General features: G+C 44.4%; 2 protein-coding genes across 5 annotated transcripts in view; both read right to left on the reverse strand.

Annotated features, from left to right (window-relative positions):
• The window catches only part of plekhd1 (pleckstrin homology domain containing, family D (with coiled-coil domains) member 1), a 94,653-nt gene extending 86,297 nt beyond the window's left edge, over positions 1-8,356 (reverse strand). For all 3 annotated transcript variants that reach the window (XM_059649352.1, XM_059649351.1, XM_059649353.1), the window contains exons 1-2: positions 8,205-8,356; positions 4,825-4,918 (exon numbers count right to left, since the gene is read on the reverse strand). In XM_059649352.1, the coding sequence (XP_059505335.1) occupies positions 4,825-4,918; positions 8,205-8,356 (246 nt within the window). The remainder of the gene's footprint in view (positions 1-4,824; positions 4,919-8,204) is intronic.
• A 6,579-nt stretch (positions 8,357-14,935) lies between these two features.
• The window catches only part of slc39a9 (solute carrier family 39 member 9), a 38,187-nt gene continuing 30,323 nt past the window's right edge, over positions 14,936-22,799 (reverse strand). For both annotated transcript variants that reach the window (XM_048537109.2, XM_048537107.2), the window contains one exon: positions 14,936-16,414. In XM_048537109.2, coding sequence (XP_048393066.1) covers positions 16,187-16,414 — 228 coding nt within the window. In that variant the 3' untranslated portion in view covers positions 14,936-16,186. The remainder of the gene's footprint in view (positions 16,415-22,799) is intronic.

Consider the following 22,799-nt stretch of genomic DNA (forward strand, 5'->3'; position numbering starts at 1 on the left):
GTCTGCGTGCTTTTCCTCCGGGTGCTCTGGTTTCCTCCCACAGTCCAAAGATGTGCAGGCTAGGTGGATTGGCCATGCTAAATTGCCCATAGTGTTCAGGGATGTGTAGATGTGTTTATAGGGAGATGGGTCTGGGTGGGATGCTCTGAGGTTCGATGTGGACTAAGTAGGGCCAAAGGGCCTGTTTCCACACTGCAGGGATTCTATAATACTCACAGAACCATACTTTACAGACAATGTCCCAGACACCACCATCACCATCCTGGATATATCCTGTCCCACCAACAGGACAGAGGTGGCAGCACAATGGTGTATAGTCGGGAGGGAGTTGCCCTGGGTAACCTCAACATTGGCTCCAGACCCCATGAAGTTTTGTGGCTTCAGGTTAAACATGGGCAGAGAAACCTCCTGCTGATTACCACATACTGTCCACCCTCAACTGATGAATCAGTACTCTGTGTTGAACAACACTTAGAGGAAACATTGAGAGTGACAAGGGCACAGAATATGTTCTGGATGTGGGATTTCAACATCCACCAACAAGAGTAGCTCAGCAAGAGTACTACTGATCGAGCTGTTCGGATCCTAGAGAACATAGCTGCTGGACTGGGTCTGCAGCAAGTGGTGAGGGAACCAACAAAAGGGGAAAACATACTTGACCTCATCCTTACCAATATGCCAGCTGCAGTTGCATTTGACCATGACAATATCAGTTAGAGTGACATTGCACAATCCTTGTGGAGATAAAGTCCCTCCTTCACATTGAGAATAACTTCCATCATGTTGTGTGGCACTATCACTGCGCTAAATGGGACAGACTTCACACAGATCTAGCAACTCAAGACTGGGAATAATCCATGAGGCACTGTAGGCCATCAACAGCAACAGAATTGTACTCCAGCACAATGTGTAACTTCATGGCCCAGCATATGCCCCAGTCCAACCATGACCATCAAGCCAGGGGATCAACCCTGGTTCAATGGAGAATGCAGGAGGGCATACCAGGAGTGAGTGTCCAGCCAAGGGTGGCACAGTGGTTAGCACTGCAGCCTCACAGTGCCAGGGACCCGGGTTCGATTCCAGCCTTGGGCGACTGTCTGTGCAGAGTTTGCACGTTCTCCCTTTGTCTGCATGCTTTTCCTCCAGGTGCTCCGGTTTCCTTCCACAGTCCAAAGATGTGCAGGCTTGGTGGATTGGCCATGCTTAATTGCCCTTGGTGTTCAGGGGTGTGTGGGTTATAGGTTGATGGGTCTGGGTGGGATGCTTCAAGGGGCAGTGTGGACTTGTTGGGCCAAAGGGTCTGTTCCACACTGTAGGGAATCTAATCTAAAAAAAAGCTAAGCACAGAAAGCTTCTGGAATTTCCTTGATAACAGCATTGTGGGTGTTTCTACACCACATGGACTGCAATAAATTTTTTAAAAATTCATTTATGGATCATGGGTATTGCTGGCTGGGCCAGCATTTATTGATGGTGCCTAGTTGATCTTTAGATCTTCTTGAACCGCTGCAGTCCATGTACTGCAGGTAGATCCACAATGATCTTAGGGAGGGAATTCCAGGACTTAACCCAAGAATTGGTTCAAGGACATACATTACAGCCACCTTGCTAGTGATGTCTACATCCTGGGAACAAAACTGTCCCCTTTTACTGTCCCAGCTCCAGGCTCCTCCCAATGTCTATATTCCAGCCGTGTTTTCACCATCTGACAAAATGAGGGGTTTTCTAAAATCTATTTCGATCACAACACACAAATCACTGCCAGTATTAGAATTAGAATCTCTACAGTGTGGAAACAGGCCCTTTAGCCCAACAAGTCCACACTGACCATTGGAACATCCCACCCAGATCCATCCCCCTATAACCCACACAACCCTGAACATATGGGCAATTTAGCATGGCCAATCCACCTAACCTGTACATCTTTGGACTGTGGGAGGAAACCGGAGCACCCAGAGGAAACCCACGCAGACACAGGGAGGATGTGCAAACTCCACACAAACAGTCGCCTGAGGCTGGAATCAAACCCATTCCTGGTGCTGTGAGTCTGCAGTGCTAACCACTGAGCCACCGTGCCGCCCATAAAGTGAAATTAGAAGCAGACATAGCTTTGAAAACAGTCAAGGAGCCAGTAGACCATCCTGAGGGTCAGGTAGGAATCCAGTCAACTAGTGACCCCTCAGAATCTGTGATAGTACCTCGTAGTGTGAGAGCAGTGACAACAGGAGACTCTTCTGGGTGTTTTCTTTTCATCTCGCTGTGAGCTATACTGAGTGGGTAGAAATCATGCATCTCAATGAGAACGTTGTGGATTCAACATCCACTCCGGAAACTTCAGCAAGTCATAAAGGTCAGTGTTGTGCAGTACTGGGGAATGTCATGATTCCAGTCCTAGGATGGGAATTTAAAGAGAAGCCTCACCTTCCCTCACAAGTAAATATAAACAATCTTGGCACTATTTTGAAGATGACTAAGGAGCTCTTTATGGTGCCCGGGCCAATCATTTTTCCGCAAGTCCAGTGTGGCCGTTCCGGTTTTAATCACGTCTCTATCTTTCGGAGCTTGCCGTGCATAAACTGGCTACTGCATTCCTACATTGCATCCGTGACTACTCTGGCTTTTCATCGGCTGAGAAGGGCATCGAGATGTCCTGAGATGGGACATAGCGCTATATAAATGCAGTGCTGTCATTTGCATGGCAAAGGGCACTACCTATCCTGAACAGGGAGCCCCTTCTCTTAGAATCCAGTTATGACTTTATTGGAAACAGCCAACTGGAAGACCCATTCCCAACCAACGCAGTGGAGCCGAGAAATTCCAGGTCCATGACCAGTTCAACTCTTCAAACAAGGCTGAGGAAGTGTCTCCTGTTCCTGTACAGCCTGTGTCTCTCTGTAGGCCTTTTTAAGCCAAGCCTTGATGGGTGGAATTAATGCCCCCATTCCCTGGTGAGGTTGGACATGTCATCGGGTGGTGATAATGGGAACTGCAGATGCTGGAGAATCCAAGATAATAAAATGTGAGGCTGGATGAACACAGCAGGCCCAGCAGCATCTCAGGAGCACAAAACTCTGGGCCTGCTGTGTTCATCCAGCCTCACATTTTATTATCATCGGGTGGTGAGTTTGTTGATATGGGTATGTTTTATTGGGGGAGTGATTGTGGTTGGGGTCCTACTGCCCAGGGAGCACAGCCAGCAAACCTGGCTGTGGGGTATTCCTTGTAGCCTACTGAGGGAGGAAGGGGGGGGGGGGAAGGAGGGCGAGGGTGGTAGGTCCGCGAGGGTGGTAGGTCCCTGATTCAGAGAGATTCCAAACGTCACCTTGATCTAAACTGCTGCTACGTTTCCTCTGCGCTTGCTGATCTACACTAGCTTCTGGTCAAATGACGCTGCGATTTCTAAAATTAGGATGCTTGCACTTAAACCCCTTCCCCATGGCTTCGCCCGCCCCGCTATCTTTGTACTTTCCTCCAGCCCCTCAACCTTCCAAGAAACCTGTACCCATCAAATCATCTGGCCTGGTGATCAATTATTCCTGACTTCGGAAGTCCCATGGTTAGTGGCCCTACTTTCAGTCCGTTTTGCTGTAAGGCTATGAGTTACCTTCCTCACTGTCTCCACCTCATTTCCCATCCTTTAACGCACTGTTTTACAATGCCTTGACCAGATTTGTAAAGACCTGCTCTCTTATCTCATTCTGTGGCTCGGTATCTATTTCTGTCGGGTCGCCTGCTCCTGTGAAGCACGTTGGTTCGTTTTGCTGCATTTTTGGGTGGTTTTTAATGCACACAGTTGTTGGCGGTGACCGACCCAGTGCCGGAGAAGGACTGGTGAAGCCGTTTTTTGGAGACGCTCTAAATATCTTCCCAATGACATGGTTGTAGTCCTGCACACCGTCCTGAACTATAACATCAACACAGGCGGATTATAAATGGAAAGCTTGGTATCATTCAAGGAGAGAATTTTAACCGTGAAACGATTTTAAGAAGAAACCCGACTCCAAATCACCGGGGATTTCTCTTAATGGCCAATGTGATTCATGTGTTCTTTGATGAAATGTTATTTCAAGAAGTGCCATTAGAAAGAAGCTCATTAACTACAAGCGAGTACAGAACACGGTCAAAAATGTTAACAGACGCAACCGTGAGAATCTAATGTAAAACAGGAATAATACATAGGTTTATGTGCGGTCAGGGACAGTCAGTGTAACCTCAGCAGATTAATTACTGCATGCCCCAAAGCACATCATTACTGTTGAAAAAAAACCCCAAAAGAACTGCGGATGCTGTAAATCAGGAACAAAAACAAAGTTGCTGGAAAAGCTCAGCAGATCTGGCAGCATCTGTGAAGGAGGAAACAGAGTTAACGTTTCGGGTCCGGTGACCCTTCCTCAGAACTGATCCGAAACGTTAACTCTGTTTTCTTCATGACCTTTGAACTGCTTTTAAAACGTCATCATTGCTGTGCGCACACGGCTGCTACTTCATACACGACCAAGACCCACAAACAACAAAACAGGCAATTAGTTTAATCATGTTGGCTGAGGGGTAGCTACTGCCTAGGACACCAGGTGAACTCTTATTTGATACAGTTATTGGGCTCGTTTAACATCTACCTGAGATAGAAGATGGGTTCGGTATAATAACAGCGCCAACAGCAGTTTAGCACTCCCTTAGCACGCTAATGTATGTTCAAGTCTCTAGGGTGGATGAATCATAATACTCTGCCTGAAGGATGGACTGTAATCCCAGAACCAGAGCAGACAATACTTTTGCAAGTTTTCAGTTTTGTTTTATCCTCTGAATCCAATGCGCCGAACTGACCTTGGGGTGTATGTTGAAATATCTGTTGCTCTCAAAGTTTTTTCTTTCATTTTCTGCGTAGTAGAGTAAAAAGCTGTCCTTGATGAGAAAGAATCTGTTGAAGAGGAAACGATTCAGTACATCAGGTCACTCTAAAACTAATTTGCTTTGCCCTAAACTAACTTAAACCAGAGCCCATACAGCGTTCAATCGGGAGATATCGCAGATGAAATTCTGCCTGTGTTGGATGATGTACAATTTAAAACATATGACATATGAGGGTTAAACTCACTGCTGTCACTGAGAAAAACAATATACAGTATCACTGCGCCTCAGGAAGGCTGTACAGACATGGAGTGGGTGTAATGCAGATTCACCAGAGCTCGCGTTGTATAATGAGGACAGATTATATAATCTAGACTAGTGTTTACTCAAATATGGAAGCTCGAATGATCAAATTGAGGTGTTTAATCATAGAGTCATAGAATCTCTACAGTGCGGAAGCAGGCCATTCGGTCCATTGAGTCCAAAGACCGTCTGAAGAGCACCCACCCAGATCCAGCCCCTGCCTTCTCCCTGTAACCCTGCATCTCCCATGTCTAATCTATCTGCATACTCCTGTAAAAAGTGGGCCACTTAGCATAGACAATCCACCTAACCCAGACAACTTTGGACTGTTTGGAGGCAACTGGAGCACCCAGAGGATTGAATGGAGGTGATTAAAGAATTAAAAAGGGTATTACCTCTGTCAGGAGACATCTAAATAAAGGTAGGGTGACTTCAAAATGAAAGCATAAACTTAATCTCACCCTAAGAGGTGTTCAAATCCAGAACACTCCTTCAAAAACCGTGTCAAGGCTGGGATTGATTTAGTATTTCAATGAACGGTCCTTCCCAAGCAGAAAGGCAAGTTGGGGTGGCAGAATTAAGTCACAGAGCAGCCTTGATCTAATTAATCTGAGGTCACACCAAACTCAAAACATTAACTGTCTTTCTCTCTTCCCACAGATGCTGCCAGGCCTGCTGAGTTTCTCCAGCACTTTCTTGTTTTTGTTTCAGATCTGCAGCATCCTCAGCTTTTAGATGATCTGAATGAATGGTCAAAGTGGCTAGCAGGGGGCTGAATAGCCTCCCCTTGTTCTTCTGCTTCTATCAGAGCATTCCAAGCAGTTATTTTACTGGGCATCAAACCAATTCAAACTCAGTGAAGCCTGACAATGGCAAATGATCCTGCCAGAATTTCACACAATTGCTATAACAGACTTGTCACTTTATGTAATGCAATTTTGTGCACGCTACCACTAAACCATGTTGTCAAGTGTTCACTGACACTGTAAACTGATATAATTTAGATACTGAACCAATTCTTCCAATATAACAATGTTTTTGTGTTGTATTTGCTCAGACTTAAACAAGGCTTCTGTTAAACATCACATGAAAGATCCAAATCCCTCCTATTCATTAGCTCTGCACTCCAGTGAGCACAATGCTCAGCTATCATTAGACTGTATTCGGATCTGGGTTCTGGTGATAGGACCACTAACATTAAACATGTTTCTCCCAGGCACAACCTGCCAGATCTGTGGCATCTGACTGATACTTCCCGTCATTATTTCAAATTACCTGTGACTGCATAACTATTCTCTCCTGTCGCAGTAGCCAAGCATCATGCAAGACCAAGACTAGTGCAGCAATTTCTAAAAATATTCATCGAAAAGATATGGGCATCACTGGCTGGGCCCAGCATTTATTGCCCTTCCCTCATTGCCCTTAAGAACACGGTGGTGAGCTGAGCTCTTGAACCACTGTAGTCCATCTGCTGCAAGTAGACCCACAATGCCATTAGGGAGGGAATTCCAAGATTTTGACCCAGTGACAGTGAAGGAACAGCGATATATTTCCAAGTGAGGAGGGGGAGTGGTTTAGAGGGGAACGTGCAGGTGGGTGTGTTCCCACATATCTGCTGCCCTCGTCCTTCTAGATGGAAGTGGTCTTGGTTTTGGAAGGTGCTGTCTGAGGATCTTTGGTGAACTGTGTTGTAGATAGTACACACTGCTGCTACTGAGCATCAGTGGTTAATGGATTGGATGCGAGTGAATGTGGCACCAATCAAGCTGGCTGCTTTGTCCTGGAGGTGTCAAGCTTCTTGGAGATGCACTCATCCAGGCAAGTAGGAAGTTTTCCATCACACTCATGACTTGTGCCTTGTATGATGGCATTGGGAAGTCAGGAGGTGAGTTACTCACTGCAATATTTCTAGCTTCTGACCTGGTCTCGTAGCCACAGTTTTCATGTGGTGAGTCCAGTTGAGTTTCTGGTCGACCTTTTTTTATTTTCAGAAATATAATGAGTTTCTGGGCAATGGTACTCTCCAGGCTGTTGATTCAGTTTTGAAAATGCCGAGGAGCGATGCTTAGATAGTCTTTTTTTAGAAATAGTTATTGCCTGGAATGCAGACATGATTATTATTTGCCACTTAGTCATCCACTACTTACATATTCCAAAATTATCAAGCAGGTTTCCCCTTGGGCTTAACTCCTTATTAAACCTGCAGGAGAGGAATTTCGGGAGTCAAGCATTAGATAGAGCGCAAAATCCGACTTCAAATTCTCACTTGGTAAAATACACATGACCTGGTGTCACTAGTAGCTATGGAGTCACCAAGTTCCAGGGTCGATGTGGATTTGGTGATGTGTGTTAGCCACATTAATAGGCAGGGCAATTCCCTTAATCTATCGAAGGTGCAGTAAAGAAAAAAGGCATGGATCACCCCTTCTCCTTAAGTGAGTTTTTGCAGGCTTCGAGTGGAAATCTATTGAAGAGACTTAACTGGCGCGAGACTCGGATTCCAATGTGCAATCTTATCCCCAAATGTCTCCCTCCCTTTCTCTTAAGAGCTGGAACCTAATTAGAAAGTGCTGGGGTACTGGGAGGTTGGAGGAGTGAGTATGTGTCGTAGAGATGGAACTGGTCATAAAAACAACATGCATGAAGAGCTGGGATTTTATCAGTCGACCCTGCCATATCTATATCGAGGTTTTAAATTGTGTGTGTTTGGCAGGGGTGGGGGGGAAGGAAAATCAAGTGTTTTACAGACTGTCCGAGAACTCTCAACCCCGAGCGGACGGCAGAGATTTGCTGGGCTAGTGGATGCTGCTTTTTTGGTTTAAAAAAAAGAAAGCCTGGACAGATTTCAAACGCTGATCGTGACAGCAAGGTGCAGGGAGAAAAGCGAGGAAGGGAACGACGGAGGGCAAACGATTGCCGCTAGTGAAACAAGCAAGCAAACAAACAAACATGGGAAAGCGAGAGAAATAAAACATTTCCAGGGGGGGTTTGTGCTGTGTGCAGAGTTGCCCAGGTGTCAATGCAACAAACAGCAAGCACAGAGAATACATCACCTTTTGGACCACTTGGCTGACTGTCTCCCAAAGGGTCTCTTCCACAGGACCCCGTGAAGTTGTACTTTGGTGCTAATATCCAGCTTGTCAGCCGTCTCGGTGTACTCGCTGAAGTAGGACGGGAGGATAGCTGCTGATTTCGAGCTGAACATAGCCAGACTGAGCTAAAGCTGCGGGGAGGGTGGGAGAGATGGTAAGCAGCAGCCTCTCGGGAAGAGGAGGAGGAGGAGGAGGAGGAGGGACCTGAACCCGGCAAGATGGGCAGAGGAGGGAGGCGCTGTTTACAGCCATCCCAGGTCCCTCCGGCCCCCTTTGTATTGCTCCACCTCCGAATGACCCCAGCTCTAGACCCACCGTCAGAGAATGCCAGCAGGCCACTCAGTAAGGGAACCCCCACCGCCACACCCATACAGGATGTACACTTTTGCGCGAGGAAATGTTTCTTTACCATTAGTTACGCTTGAGCCCAATTACAACGTTAAAGTCTCCCTCCTGGTGCTGGTCTTCCTCAGCCAACTTTTCTTCATTAACCCTTCAGGCTTTTTACTCGTCCAAACACCTGCAGATACAGGCCTGGCTTGTGCATTATAGACTACCATTCTTTTGGCTCAGGTATCATTAAAGTTTTAGTTGCTCACGACAATGGCTGGTCCCAGCATTTATTGCCCGTACCTAGTTGCCCCTTGAGAAGCTGGTGGCGAGCTGACTTCTTGAACCGCTGCGGTCTGTGTGCTGAAGGTAGACCCACAAAGCCCTCAGGAGGGTGGGCGGGATGGATGTGGCTTCACACGGTGACGGGAGGCCGATCCGGCGGCAGCAGGAACATCCCACCCTGGCGTTCGGGGCTGGTGGCAGCGGACTTTTCAAGTTGGCGGCGACACTTCAAAGGAGGGCAGCCCCCCGCCCAGAGTGGGACTGTCGGTGAGACGGGGGCGGTGGCCTGGCCTGGCAGCAGAGCCAGAGGCTCCTGGTTTGCAGCATGCTCGGAGCCGGCACTCCTGGCGGAGCTGGGGACTCCTGGTTACGGGGTCCTGTGCAGTACCTGCATCAGCATTGACGGTGGTGAGGTGGGCCCAGCTGCGGAGAGATGGCATTGAAAGACTACAATGTTGGTGGGTCCACTGCAGGCAGCGGCTAACGGTACAGGAGAGGTAGTTTCGTTGGTGAGCCATCTCAGGGCTCAAGATTTCTCTTTCTGTTCCGCCTTTTATCCTTTTTATTTTTAAACTATTCAAAATGACACTGCATTGTGGCGACTGTTGAAGCTTCTCCGTGTTATTCACTGTAAATTGCGAGTGATAATAAATAGATAAAAATAAATCATTCAATTTGTATTTCCTAGTCAGGACGGTGAGTGGCTTGGAGGGGAATTTTCAGGGGGTGGTGTTCCCGTGTATCTGCTGTCTTTGTCCTTCGAGATGGAAATGGTTGTGGATTTGGTAGGTGTTGTCTAAGGATCTTTGGTGAATTTCTGTAGCGCATCTTGTAAATATTACACACTGCTGCTACTGAGCTTTAGTGGTGGAGGGAGTGGATACTCGTGGATGGAGTGCCAGTTGTACCCCCAGGATGTTGATAGTGGAGTATTCAGTGATGGCAACACCATTGAATGTCAAGGGCAGATGGTTAGATTCTATCTTGTTGGAGATGGTATTGCACGAATGTTACTTGCCACTTTGTCAGCCCAAACCTGGCTATTATCCAGGACCTGTTGTAGTTGAACACACACTGCTGCAGTATCTGAGAATTCATGAATAGTGCTGAATGTTGCACAATCATCAGTGAACGTCCCCACTTCTGACCTTATGATGGTCATGGATGAAGTGGCTGAAGATGGCTGGACCTACAACATGACCCTGAGGACTTCCTGCAGATGTGTTCAGGAACTGAGATGGCTGCCCTCCAAAAACCACCACCATCTTTCTGTATGCCAGGTATGACTTCAACGAGCAGAGAGCTCCGTCCTCCCCCCCCCCCCCCCATTCCTATTGATTTCAGTTTTGTTAGGGTTCATTGATGCTATATTTATTTAAATGTAGACATTTTCTAGTCAACCTGCTCAGAAATGTCATTACACACCTCTGGGGCAGGTGGGATTTGAACCCTGTCCCCCTAGCTCCAAGGTAATATCACTCACCTCTGGAATTCAGTTAGACCAATGACATTAGAACATAGATAGATCATTCAACCCATCAAGTCTGGCATGGATGATCTGGTAATCCTCAAATCCACTTTCCTGCTTTATCCCCATGACCGTCAATTCCCTTACCAATTAAAAATCTGTCCATCTCAGTCCTGAACATACTTAATAACCCAGCCTCAACAGCTCTCGTGTTCAAAAAATTCCTCAGATTCACTATCCTTGGAGAAGAAATTTCACTTCATCCCTGCCTTAAATGTGTGACCATTTATTATAAGATTGTCCCCCATTGGTCCTAGGTTCTCCCACAAGGGGAAACAATCTCTCCACATCTACTCTGTCAAGTCTCCTTTGAATCTTTTATGTTTCAATGAGGCCGTCTCACATTCTTCTAAATTCCAATGAATACAGGACCAACCTACTTAACCCCTCCATGCCTGATTGGGGTATACAAAATAATGAGTGGCACAGATAGTGTCAGTAGGAATATAATAGAATTTACCCTGCAGTTTAAAAGGGAGAACCTAGATTCAGAGGTAAAGGTAAACAGAAAGACACAGGGAGGAGCTAGCCAGGATTGGACGGGGAACCTGGCAGGGAAAACAGTAGAGCAGCAATGGCAGGAGTACCTGCGGGTAACTGGGGAAACACAATAGAAATTCATCCCACAGAAAAAACAATATAGAAAAGGGAGGATGAGACAACCATGACTGACAAGGGAAGTCATGGACAGCACAAAAGTAAGAGGAAAAGCATACAATGTGGGGAAGATGAGTAGGAAACCAGAGGGTTGAGAAGTCTTTAAAAACCAGTAAGAGGATAATGTAAAAAAGCAATAAGGGGAAGATGATGAAATATGATAGTAAGTTACTTATTCACATAAAAGATGATTGCAAGAGATTTTTTAGATATTTGAAAGGTAAGAGAATGGCAAGAGTGGACGGTGGACCATTAGCAAATGAGGTTGGAGCAGTACTAATGTGGAATGAAATGTCAGAGGAATTGAATGTGTATTGCATATCAATCTTTACAGTGGTGGACACCTGCAACATACTAGAACTTCAAAAGAACCAGGGGAACAGAGATGAGTGCAGTGGCCATCGCTAATGAGAAAGTTCTGGGTAAACTAAAGACCTGAAGGTGGATAAATCACCCAGACCAAATAGACTACACTCTGGTGTACTGAAGAAGATAACTGAGCATGTTGTGAAGGCATTGGTGGTCATCTTTCAGGAATCACTGGAGTCAGGAAGGGTCCCAGAGGACTGGAAAATGGTTCATTTAATACCCGTTTAAGAGAGAGAAGTAGAAGACAGTGAACTATGGCCAGTTAACCTCTTGGTCTTTGGTAAGATTTTAGAGTCCATTATTAAGGATGAGATTGCGTAGTACTTGGAAGTGCATAGTACAATAGGGCTGAGTCAACACGACTTCATATAGGGGAGGCCATGACTGGCAACCCATTAGGGTTCTTTGAGGAGGTTACGAGCAAGTTAGACAAGGAGAGTCATGATCTATTTGGATTTGGAGAAGGCCTTTAACAAGAAGCTGCACAAAAGGTTGTTAAACAAGATAAAATCCCACAGTGCTAGGGACGTTAAAAAGGGAGGCAATCCATTATTGCTGGGACTCTGGATTCAGACACTCACCTAATGCTCTAGGGGCCCACGATCAAATCTATCTGTGGTGGAAGTGAATTCAGTAAAAATCTGAAATTAAGTGCTCAATAATGATCATGACTGCATTGTCAGATTTTTAAAAAAACTCAATCATTTTCTTTAGGGAAAGAAACTGCCACCATTACCTGGTCTGACCTCCATGTGAATTCAGACCCTCAACATTATGATCGAGTCTGCTGTCTGGGCAATAAATGCTGACTTAGCCACATCCAAATCCCATGAAAGAATAAAGACAAGGTATTGACATGTATAGAGGATTGACAGATGGCACAGAGCAGACAAAAAGGATCTTCTTTAAGGGTGGCAGCTGATGACTAATGACCCATGTGGGTCAATCCTAGGACAATTATTCATGTTATACATTAATGAACAGGACAAAGGAACTGAGGGCATTGCTGCTAAGGCTGCAGATGATACATTGATAGATGGAAGGACAGGTAATGTGGAACAGGTGGGGAGATTGCAGAAGGACTTGGACAAGCTAGGAGTTGGCAAAGAAGTGGCAGATAGAACACAGTGTGGGATAGGATAGCCTGAAGGACTGCTTTCTGTTCCACAGTCTCTGGGGCAAAGATCTGCAGTGTGGATAACTCCCATTGTTTGAAGTGATCAGCTGACAGAAAACAAACAGGTAAGGTTTTCAAGTCGCTGACTTCCTTCATGAGATCTGAACCCCAAGAGAACTTGCATGCATTGAAGCATTCATGCAGTGAGTGCCCGAAGCCTTTCTCTGTCTCTCAAGTGGGAAAGTAATGCTGAACAGTGAATGTCCCCAGTGGATCGGGATGATATGTTTGGGCTCTGCTGACTGAGCCTTCTCTGGGTAACATGCCAACTCCCAGTAAGGGAAAGTGGCAAACTAGTATACCACCTAACAGACAAGATCTACAACAAAACATAAAAACTACCAGGCACCGAGAGATTCTGGTGGCTAATGAAAACTATGTAGCAGTTAGCAAAAAAAACACAAAAATCAACCTCAACATTGCTGGCATGAGAATCATTTATTGGCAATTTCTATTGGCACTGGAGATGGTGGTGGGCAACTGCCACTGTGAAATGCTATATGTGAAAGGGAAGGGGATATTATATAGGGTTCAGTGAGAGTGAAAGGGGAGAGAGTGTTGAACAGGGATCACTAGGCGAGAATGTAGTGGAGTTGAGAAGTGTTCAGTGTATATGACAATACTAGCAATTACATTTGAATGTAAAATTATGGACCTTTGACCCTCTATCAGAGCAACAGTCATCAACTAGAAGCTTGAGTTCTAGCTCTCTCTCTCTCCCCCCACAGAATGCCACTTGCCCTACTAAGTGCTTTCACCATTATCTGTTTTCACACTTTAACGTTTGAACCAAAATATGAAGCATTCCAGCTGGTTAATCGGAGTATATAAATTTAGGCCTAAAAATATAAGCCGTTAACAGACTCATAACCCTGACTTACTGCTCACTCCTGCATTCACACTCCTAGCATTTCAATTTCTTCTGTACCTTGTTACATACATATGTCGTGTCCTCTCCAAACCGAATTAAATCACTTCATAGAAATCTATCACTTGGGTTACGCCTATGTAATTACTTGTTTTTGCATTCCAGTGTCATCTGAATCATCACTGCTTTTTTTTTGCTAAACCCATTTCAGTTTGCCTCTTCGCAGATGTATTTGTTTGACATGCATTAGGATGAAATGCCAGATCCACATCAAACCGAAAACACCTCAGAGCATCTGGCTACTGTTAAAGGCAGGCCTGCAGATGGAGCCAGCTCATATTAATGGATTGAGTACAGCGTGAGCAAGGCATTTAGAGGTGGAAGATCTACTCTCCTGACTAGAGGTCACCAACTCTTAATAATAATAAAAAACATCAGCTAAGACTGGAAATGTGTGAATTGATAAGGGACTATTTAGTGATTACATCTGAATTGCAAAATATGTAATTAAAACAAAGGAAATAGATCTTACTTCAAGGTGAAATGAGACTTCTTTCCCCTACTAGATTTTTCACCCCTTCTTGCCCAATCCCTTGTTCAGAACCCTCCAGACTGATCTCGTCTCCTGGTTGTCACAGAGCTTCCTGGCATAGGTTCCTTGATCGCTTTCCAGAACACCTGGACCAAACCTCCCTAGCTCTGGACCTTGGTTTCTCCAGGTAGCTTTTCTCCAGTTACCACCACTGCTTCTACCCTTCCTCCTCTGGTCTCTGGTGCCCTTGGCCGCAGTGGTCACCCTCTATTGCTAGTGCCACGTGTGGTGGGTTAATTAATCATGTATATTGAATTCAATATACAAGTGATGAACGAAATCAATCTCAGACAATGAGCAGTCAATCAGGAGTAATTGGCATGTTGACATGCTCTGAACGATTCAATATGATCATGGCTGGTCATCTAACCCTGTTCTTGCTTTCTCCTCATATCCTTTAGCTGTAAGAATTAGACCTAACTCCTTCTTGAAAACATTCAATGTTTTGGCCTGTGTTTGAGAGTTCCACAAGCTCACCACTCTACGTTGAAGACATTTCTCCCCATCTCAGTCCTAAGTGGCCTATCCAGTATTCTTAGACTGACAGACTGGCTCTGGAATTAATTGAAAGGACAAACAAACAATACCCCACTGTTAAAAAATCTTGTGGAATTATATTGCTCATTGACATCATTCCAGTAAATGACAGACAGGCTCCTTTGGTAAATGATGTACTGGAATACATCATCTCACAACCAGAAAATGGATAGATTTAAAATAAAAGAGGGTTGTTAGAGTTAATAAGGAAAAAAAAAGCCTTTTTGTTGATAAAGGATACAATATAACCTACATTTTGTTCACCTATTTTCTCAACAATTTTTTCAGTTTGAAGACAGATGTTTACATCACAGTCAAGATGGGATAAAATAAAGACCGTACAAAAGACTGGCCACTTATTAAAAATTTATTTATAGATATTTATCTTAAAAACAAAAAAAATTGCAACATCTGTTAATGTGCACAAAGAGTTGGAAAAATAAGGCAATCATCCATGGAATGATTTCAGTTCAGATAAAACAACTGAAGCGATGAAACATGGTTCAGAACAAGGAATAGTCACAAGTCAGCACAGTCATACCAATTACATTTCACTCTTCACATTTTTAACTACCATTGAGCGATTAAAACCTTTCCCGATCGTTCAGCTCTCCATGATGGTGTTATCAGACCTCCTTCTACTAGCCCAGCCCCTCCCCCTAACTTCCAATGAGAATTACTTGCTACTAGTGCTCCCCTTCTCATCTTTCCCCCAACAAGTTAAACTTTGTTCTGAAGGGTCAAAGGTAATCCATAATTAAAATTCCATATCTATAGCCCATCCAACATCACACCCTCTCCTTCAAACTTAATCCCATCCAATTCCCAATCCTTAACCAAGCACTGAATGTTACCATCTGTTTCATCCCAAGCAAATTTTATCTTCCTTGTGCTTCCACCATTACCTTCCTTCCACCTGTAGTGCAATATGGTTAACCATTTAAAAATCAAAATCCAGGCTATTTTCTTCTTTCCCCATGTACGTTAACAAAGTACTTTTGAATAAAAACATTTCAGAGTATAGGAGCCTTTCAAATCTGATCAGAGCACAAACGACACTAAACTAGCAGGCGCCAAATCTACAGGCTACAAACTCTAAGACTGCAGCTGAATGTAAAGACTGTACACTTATGAATAAAATTCAGTAAAAATTATATTTCACATACCATGTATCAAACCCAGTGTTAATTCCCTTGGCTTGATTAATGCCATGGATTATCTCTAACACACCCCAAGTTCTTAGTTAATTTACTAAATTGTTGAATTCTGTCCTTTGCACCAAGACACCATTTGGTTAAACTTACATTCCCTCATTTGGTTGGGCCGGGAACTAAGAGATGTCTGGCTTTGTCATGAAGGCAGAGACAAAACGCAATTACATTTTCAAAATGACTACACTGCGGGGAATTCTTCCAGACTTCCTATTTGCAACTTGGCCAAATTTAATACAATTTACTTTATCTTTTCAATGCCACTTCATTTGGAATTCCACATGGTAAAACCGAAGGAGGGGCAATCCCAAAGCTCGCAACAATCAGGCTTGGCTGAAATGGGATTTCTGTCAGATCATTATCCACGCTCCTCCTTGCTCCGCTATGGATTAGTGCTGGTGACCCACAGAGAGAGCCAATGGAATCAAACAGCCTAGGACAAGGGTGCAAACCTCAAGTCGACTGAGTCCCTTGCCACCAGACTCTGCCTTGTGACTGTGACCACTGCCTCCCACCTCTGGGAGCACATGCACGGTGGCTACATACAGGAAAGTTCCTGCTGAAAACAACATGGCGATTCCAGTGGCATTGACTTCCGAAAGTGCTTCTTTACTGCTCTGCAATCAGACAACATGGAAGAGAAGAAAACGCACATTATTAATTCAGCAGACACGCGCCTGGGATTTTTAAAAAATTATTCAATTGAGGGATGTTGGTTTCAACGACTGAGCCAGCATTTTTTTTTGGCCTGTCCCTAGTTGTCCTTGAGAAAGTGGTGGTGAGCTACTGCTTTGAATTGCTGCAGTCCACAATGCTATTAGGGAGGGCGTTTCAGGGTTTTGAGGCAATGACACTTAAGGAACAGTGAAATATTTCCAAGTGAGTATGGTGAATGGCTTGTGATATGTATCTGCTGACCATAACCTTCTAGATGGAAGTAATAAACATACTTTCCAATTCTTAAAACTATATCAAGTGTTCTTGCTTTCTAATTTTAAAATTGGTTGATATCATATAGAATCAGTAATCACAGAAAAATATACGCTGATTAGGAAGAGACAACGCCGATTTCTAAATGGGAGAGTCACATTTTAACTGACTTGCTGGAGTTTGAACAGGTAATGCAAAGGGTTGGTGAAAGTAATACTTTTGCTGTGGTATACATAGATTGGATTTAGTGCCATACATAGACTTCAGAAATGTTATTGATCACGGAATAAAAAAGTGACAATAGTTATATCGATACAAAATTGAGTGGTGACAGGAAAAAAGCAATGGTCACAGGATATTTTTCAGGCTGGGGGAAGGCTTGGAGCAGAGTCCTCCAGGGGTCAGTATTGGACCCTTCATTTTCATGATCTGTACTAATGATTTAGATCTTGGTGAGCAGGAAACAATTTCCAAGTTTTCAGATGACACAAAACTTGGAAGAATGGTAAACTGAGAGGAGGACAGTGTAGAATTCCAAAAGAGCTTTGACAAACTGTAAGAGTGGACACATTAGGTGGCTGTTGGGACTCAATGCAGAAAAGTGCAAGGTGATGCACTTTGGTCAGGAGAACATCAAAACAGAATGTAAAGTAGGGAGTGCAATCACAAAGGAGGTTCAGGAGCAGAGGAACCTCAGGTATAAGTGCACAATCATTGAAGGTGAAAGGACAATGGAGAGAGCAGTTAATAAAGCAGTGTGTTTTTGGCTTCATTAGTGGGGACAGAGTACAAGAGCAAGGACAGAGTACAAGAGCAAGGACATGACACTGAATAGACCTCAGCTGAAATACTGTGTAGGAAAGAGGTGAATGCTTTGGAGGTAGTGAAGAAGTGGTTTACAAGAAGGTTTCTGATACTGGAAATCATCTGCTATTAGGATAGATTGAACAGGCTGACTGTTTTCCCAGGAGAGGCAGCGGCTAATTGGATATCTGACAGAGATTTGCAAAATCGTGACTGGACTAGATAGACAGAGTGAAGCCGTTCACGTTCTAACAGACTGGAGACTTAGAAGGCATAGTAGGCAAAGTGATGCACAAATGAAGCAAGGTTGATGTGAGAAAATACTTTTTCCACACTGAGTATAGAATGCACTGCCCGAGAATGTGGCACAGGCTGGTTCATTTGAGGTATTCAAGAGGGCACTGGATGGTCATTTGAATACGAATAGGATGCAGAGATAGGCACAAGGCAATGGAACAGACACAGGTATGATGGGCCAAATGGCCTCCCTTCTGCACCATAATAATTGTGGTTGAGAGATCAAAAATCAGGCCACACTGCTGGACTAAAGTTGCAACACATTTTTCCTGTGAACAGGGATGGATAGTCTCAAAACTAGATTCCAGGCACAAAACTGCCTCTTAATAGCACCATTAAATTAGCAGTCTTGCTTTTGTTTCCAAATTCCAATCGTGTCTTTGCAGATAGTGAACACACAGACCTGCATTTATGTAGCATCTGTCACCCCATCAGAATGTCCAAATGCAAAACACAGCCAAAGTAGCTGGTGTGGAGCACAGTAGACATTTTAATAAGGGAAACACAGCAAGATAGCATCCTATTAAACTTCTGAAAATCAATGATACTTGTGGTTGCACTGTGAACGTGATAGAATTTTCTATCAGATCACATACACGCTCAAATCCAGCAACAACCCACTGCCCGCTCACACAAACATTAATTTATTGTATCATTTTGAAGTTGTGCTGTGCAACACTAGCAAAGAATAAAATTCCTTTCTCTGCTACGTTAACCTAGGTAATTTAAAAAGGCAATTTTTTCGAATAAGTCATTTTAAAAAAAGTTTAAAAATATAAAACATCAAATTCAACAGGTCTGGGGACATCATTCTTCAGAACTGACAACATTTGATAAGTCTCTCTCTCTAATGACCTAATTTCTTCTAATGTCAAATGGGAAATAACCTTAAAATTACAGCTGGGTCAGGAATCAGCTCTTCAATCAAAGGATATAGCAAATCTCAAAGTTCCTTCCACAATGATGGCAGTCAATTGAAACTTCAAACATGAGACTGTTAGGCAATGATGCAAAGGTTATAGAATTAAAGCAGGTAAATAGAGCTAATTTTTGGTCAGCCATAACCTAAATGAATGGCAGAACAAGGCTGAATGGACACCTCCCTATGAGAGAGTTGTGGAAAAGTGTAATTTGCCACCCCTGACTGCCATCTAAAGAATCCTATCCAGGAGGAGGTCAGCCTGACCCAGGTGCTCACCTTTTCACCTGACTCCAATACTGGACCTGGCACTCCAGTGAAGTCACAAGAGTTCACTGTGGTGAGAGAGCACTTTCGGATTTGATTTTTAACCACAGACCCATCCAGTGGGCATTAAAGATTCAATAGCATAATTCACAAAGGAGGGGCATTCTCCCAGCATTCTGGCCCAGTTTCCTCTATCAATAGGAGGCACCTGCAAGTTGGTCATTGGCCATTTCACAGGCTGCACATGGAAAATGACCATCACAGTTTGTTTGTGCTACAAGGGCCTGTGTTTCAGAAAGTAATTTGCTGGGTGGAAAGGGGCTGGAAATTTCTTGTTGTGGGCCATTAAGGGCCTGTTTTGATATTCTTTGTGGAAAGTGTACGTGCAGTGATTAGGTTGGAGCAGATTTGAGTTTGCTTGTTGCTGTTTGATCACACATGAAGAACCAGCATGAGGACAAGTTAACCAAGATCTCCTGGACTATATCGCCCTGAAGGTATATTTCAGCAAATGTTACAAAGGGGTACTTTAGAGAACAGATGGTAGGGGAACGACTTTGAGACATCCAGAGCCACTAAGGGACTGACATAACAGTTACAGCCAAAGCTCCCAGCATTCACAAAAATATTATGATAGGAATTCAGCTCCTCTGCAGAGTCGGGTGAGCAATCCCTGAAGATCAGCGTTCTTTAGTTAGGTCAGCAAGGTTTAACATTCCAAAAACAGAAGAGAATGACAGCTTCATTATTATATTTCTCAATGTACAAATTGCATCATCAAGTTTATGGTTTAAATGAACAGATCTTTGAAGGTGACAGGATACCTTGAGAGTGTGATTAGCAAAGTAAAAGGATCTTGGATTTGACAAGTAATAGGCATCTACTACAAAAACAGAGGGGCCATGCTGCATAGCTTTAGCTTGGGTTAGGACACAGCAGACTATTAACCCATAACCTCTTCAGCTCTTTCCACTTCCTACAGACTAACAGTTGACCATGGGAACCCGCATGGGCCCCAAGCTAAACCTACCTCTTTGTAGGATACCAGAATAGTCCCTCTCCTGCTGTTACACTGGCACTACCCTCCACATCGATGACAGTATCAGCAGTGCCTTATGCTCCCACAAGGAGCTTGAACAGTTCATCAACTTACTAACACCTTTGACTCCAACCTCAAGTTGACCTGGACTATCTCTAATATCTCTCTCCCCTTCCTGGACCTCTGTCTCCATCTCTGGTGACCACCCTGAAACTGATATCTATTTCAAGCCCACTGACTCCAACAGCTACCTAGACTACACCTCATCTCACCCACTTTTTTTGGAGTCTTTTGAGAAGGGATTGGCCAGGATCCCAAGAGAATTCCTTCCTCTTGTCTGAATAATGGACTTGAATGAGCAGCTGGAGTCTGTATTTTAAATCTCCCATAGGATGAAGCCATTTTGACTTTCCTGAAACTGCTGAGAAAGAATGCGATGCCCTACTCCCAATTCCTCTTCCCCCAAGATGGCGCGTTCCACTCCTGAACATCCCAGATGTCCTCGTATTTCAAGGACCGCAGCTTCTCTCCTTCAGTGGTCAAAAATGCTCTCGATCGCATCTGTTGCGTTCCCTGCACCGCTGCCCTCAAACCCCTTCCCTGCAACAAAAACAAAGATGAAGACAGAATCCCCCTTGACCTCACTAACCTCCAGATTCAATGTGTCATTCTTCACCAATTCCACCACCTGCTATTTGAACCCACAACAAAGGATATATTTCCCTCCCACCGCTATCTGCCTTGCGTAGGGACCGCTCTCTCCGCTCCCTTATCTGCTCCACACTCCCCACTAGCTCCACCACCTTTCCCTGCAACAGTAGGAAGAGCTACATCTGTCCCTACACTCTGCCCCCCCACCTCCTTCAAGGATGCAAAAAACCTTCTACCTGTTCACCTCCACATCAGCTAATGTGGTCCATTGCATCCGCTGCTCCTGAGGTAGCCTCCTCTACCTTGGGGAAACCAAACAGAGGCTCAGAGACCGCTTTGTAGAGTGCCTGCGTTCGGTTCGCAACAAACGACAACACCTATTTATGAACCACTTCAACTCCCCCTCCATGGGCGACATATCCATCCTGGGCTTCCTCCAGTGTCACAATGATGCCAACCAGAAACTGGAATGACAGCATCTCATATCCCACGTTGGGAGCCTAAAACCCAATGGTCTCAATGTGGACTTTACTAGTTTCAATGTCACCCCCAGCCTCATCTCATGACCAACCCTTACCCCCACCTCCGCCTCCTTGACCTGTCCATCATCTCTCCCACCTACCCACTCCTCCCACCTCACTGACCAATCCCCACCACTGCATGCCTGCACTCACCTATCACAATCCCACCTACTTTCCCCAGCCCCATTCCTCCTCTATTTATTTCCAATCTCATTTCCCCATCCCTGAAGGGTCCTGACCCAAAACGTCAGCTTTCCTGCTCCTCTGATGCTACCTGGCCTGCTGCGTTCCTCCAGCTCCACACTTATCTCTGGCTCCAGTATCTACAGTTCTTACTATCTCAGACTATTACATCCAGTTTCAGTCAAGACATTTCAGGAGGAATATGAATGTCCATGGTGTCAAAGCAATTGCCCTCAATAGTTCATATGATAAGGGATTTCAGATGCTAGGTTCGGTACAAGCAGCTAGGGTTGTCTTGGAGCAGAGGAGACTCAGCTGAGATTTGATACAGGTGCACAAAATTATGACGGAATAGACAAGATAGTCAAAGAAGCACACTCCCATCAACTGATTGCAAAGTCAAGGGAATTATAGGCTTGAGGTTCTGAGCAAGTGGTGCAGGGGGATGTGAGGGAAAATATTTCTTCTGTGCCGCGAGAAGTAATTACATACTACCCAGGACGGTGGTAGAAAGAGACACAGCGCACGAGAGAGCGCGCTTTCAAAAGGAAATTGGAGAGGCACTCGAGCGGAATGCATTTGCATGGAAATATGACTGACAAAATAGCAATGTGGGATGGACACTGTGGGCCAAATATCCTTTTTCCATGCCATAAGCGGAAATTCTCGCTTCTCTTCCAACACAAGTCTTTTTCTATTGAACATTAATCAACCACATAGCCCAAAAAGATGAAAGTTAATTTATTTGTATTCTTATTTTATTTGTGTACCCAAGTGTACATTTGAAAATACCCAGTTATTCAGTATCCTTCCTCCTTGTTACAGCACCCACTGTACGTCATGCTGGATGGTGGAGATGCTAAATGTTTGCGATTTTACCAAATTTATCATTCAGCATGATCTGTTGTCTCTATTTCAAATGGTCATTAACCACTGGTAGACAGGGTAGTTAAGGAGGCATTTAGCATTGCTCAGATCACTGAGTATAAGAGTTGGTACATCTTGTTGATCATGTACAGGATGTTGGTGAGGCCTCTTCTGGAGTACCATATGCAGTTCTGGGTGCCCTGCTACAGGAAGGATATTATTAAATTGGAGAGAGAGTTCAGAAAAGATTTACCAGGATGATGCCAGGAATGGAGTGTTCGGGTTGTAAAAGTAGGCTGGACTTTTTCTACTGGAGTGTAGGAAGTTGAGGGTGACCTTATAGAGGTTTATAAAGTCATGACGGGCATACATAAGGTGAATTGTAAAGGTCTTTTCCCTACAGTGGAGGAGTTCAAACCGCGGGGGCATATTTTTAAAGTGAGAGGAGAATGTTTTAAAAAGGACATGAGGGGCAGCTTTTTTTTCCTTAGAGAATGGTTCACATGTGGAATGAGCTTTAAAGT

The sequence above is a fragment of the Stegostoma tigrinum genome, chromosome 10 (genome assembly GCF_030684315.1).
Source record: "Stegostoma tigrinum isolate sSteTig4 chromosome 10, sSteTig4.hap1, whole genome shotgun sequence".
Lineage (NCBI taxonomy): Eukaryota > Metazoa > Chordata > Chondrichthyes > Orectolobiformes > Stegostomatidae > Stegostoma > Stegostoma tigrinum.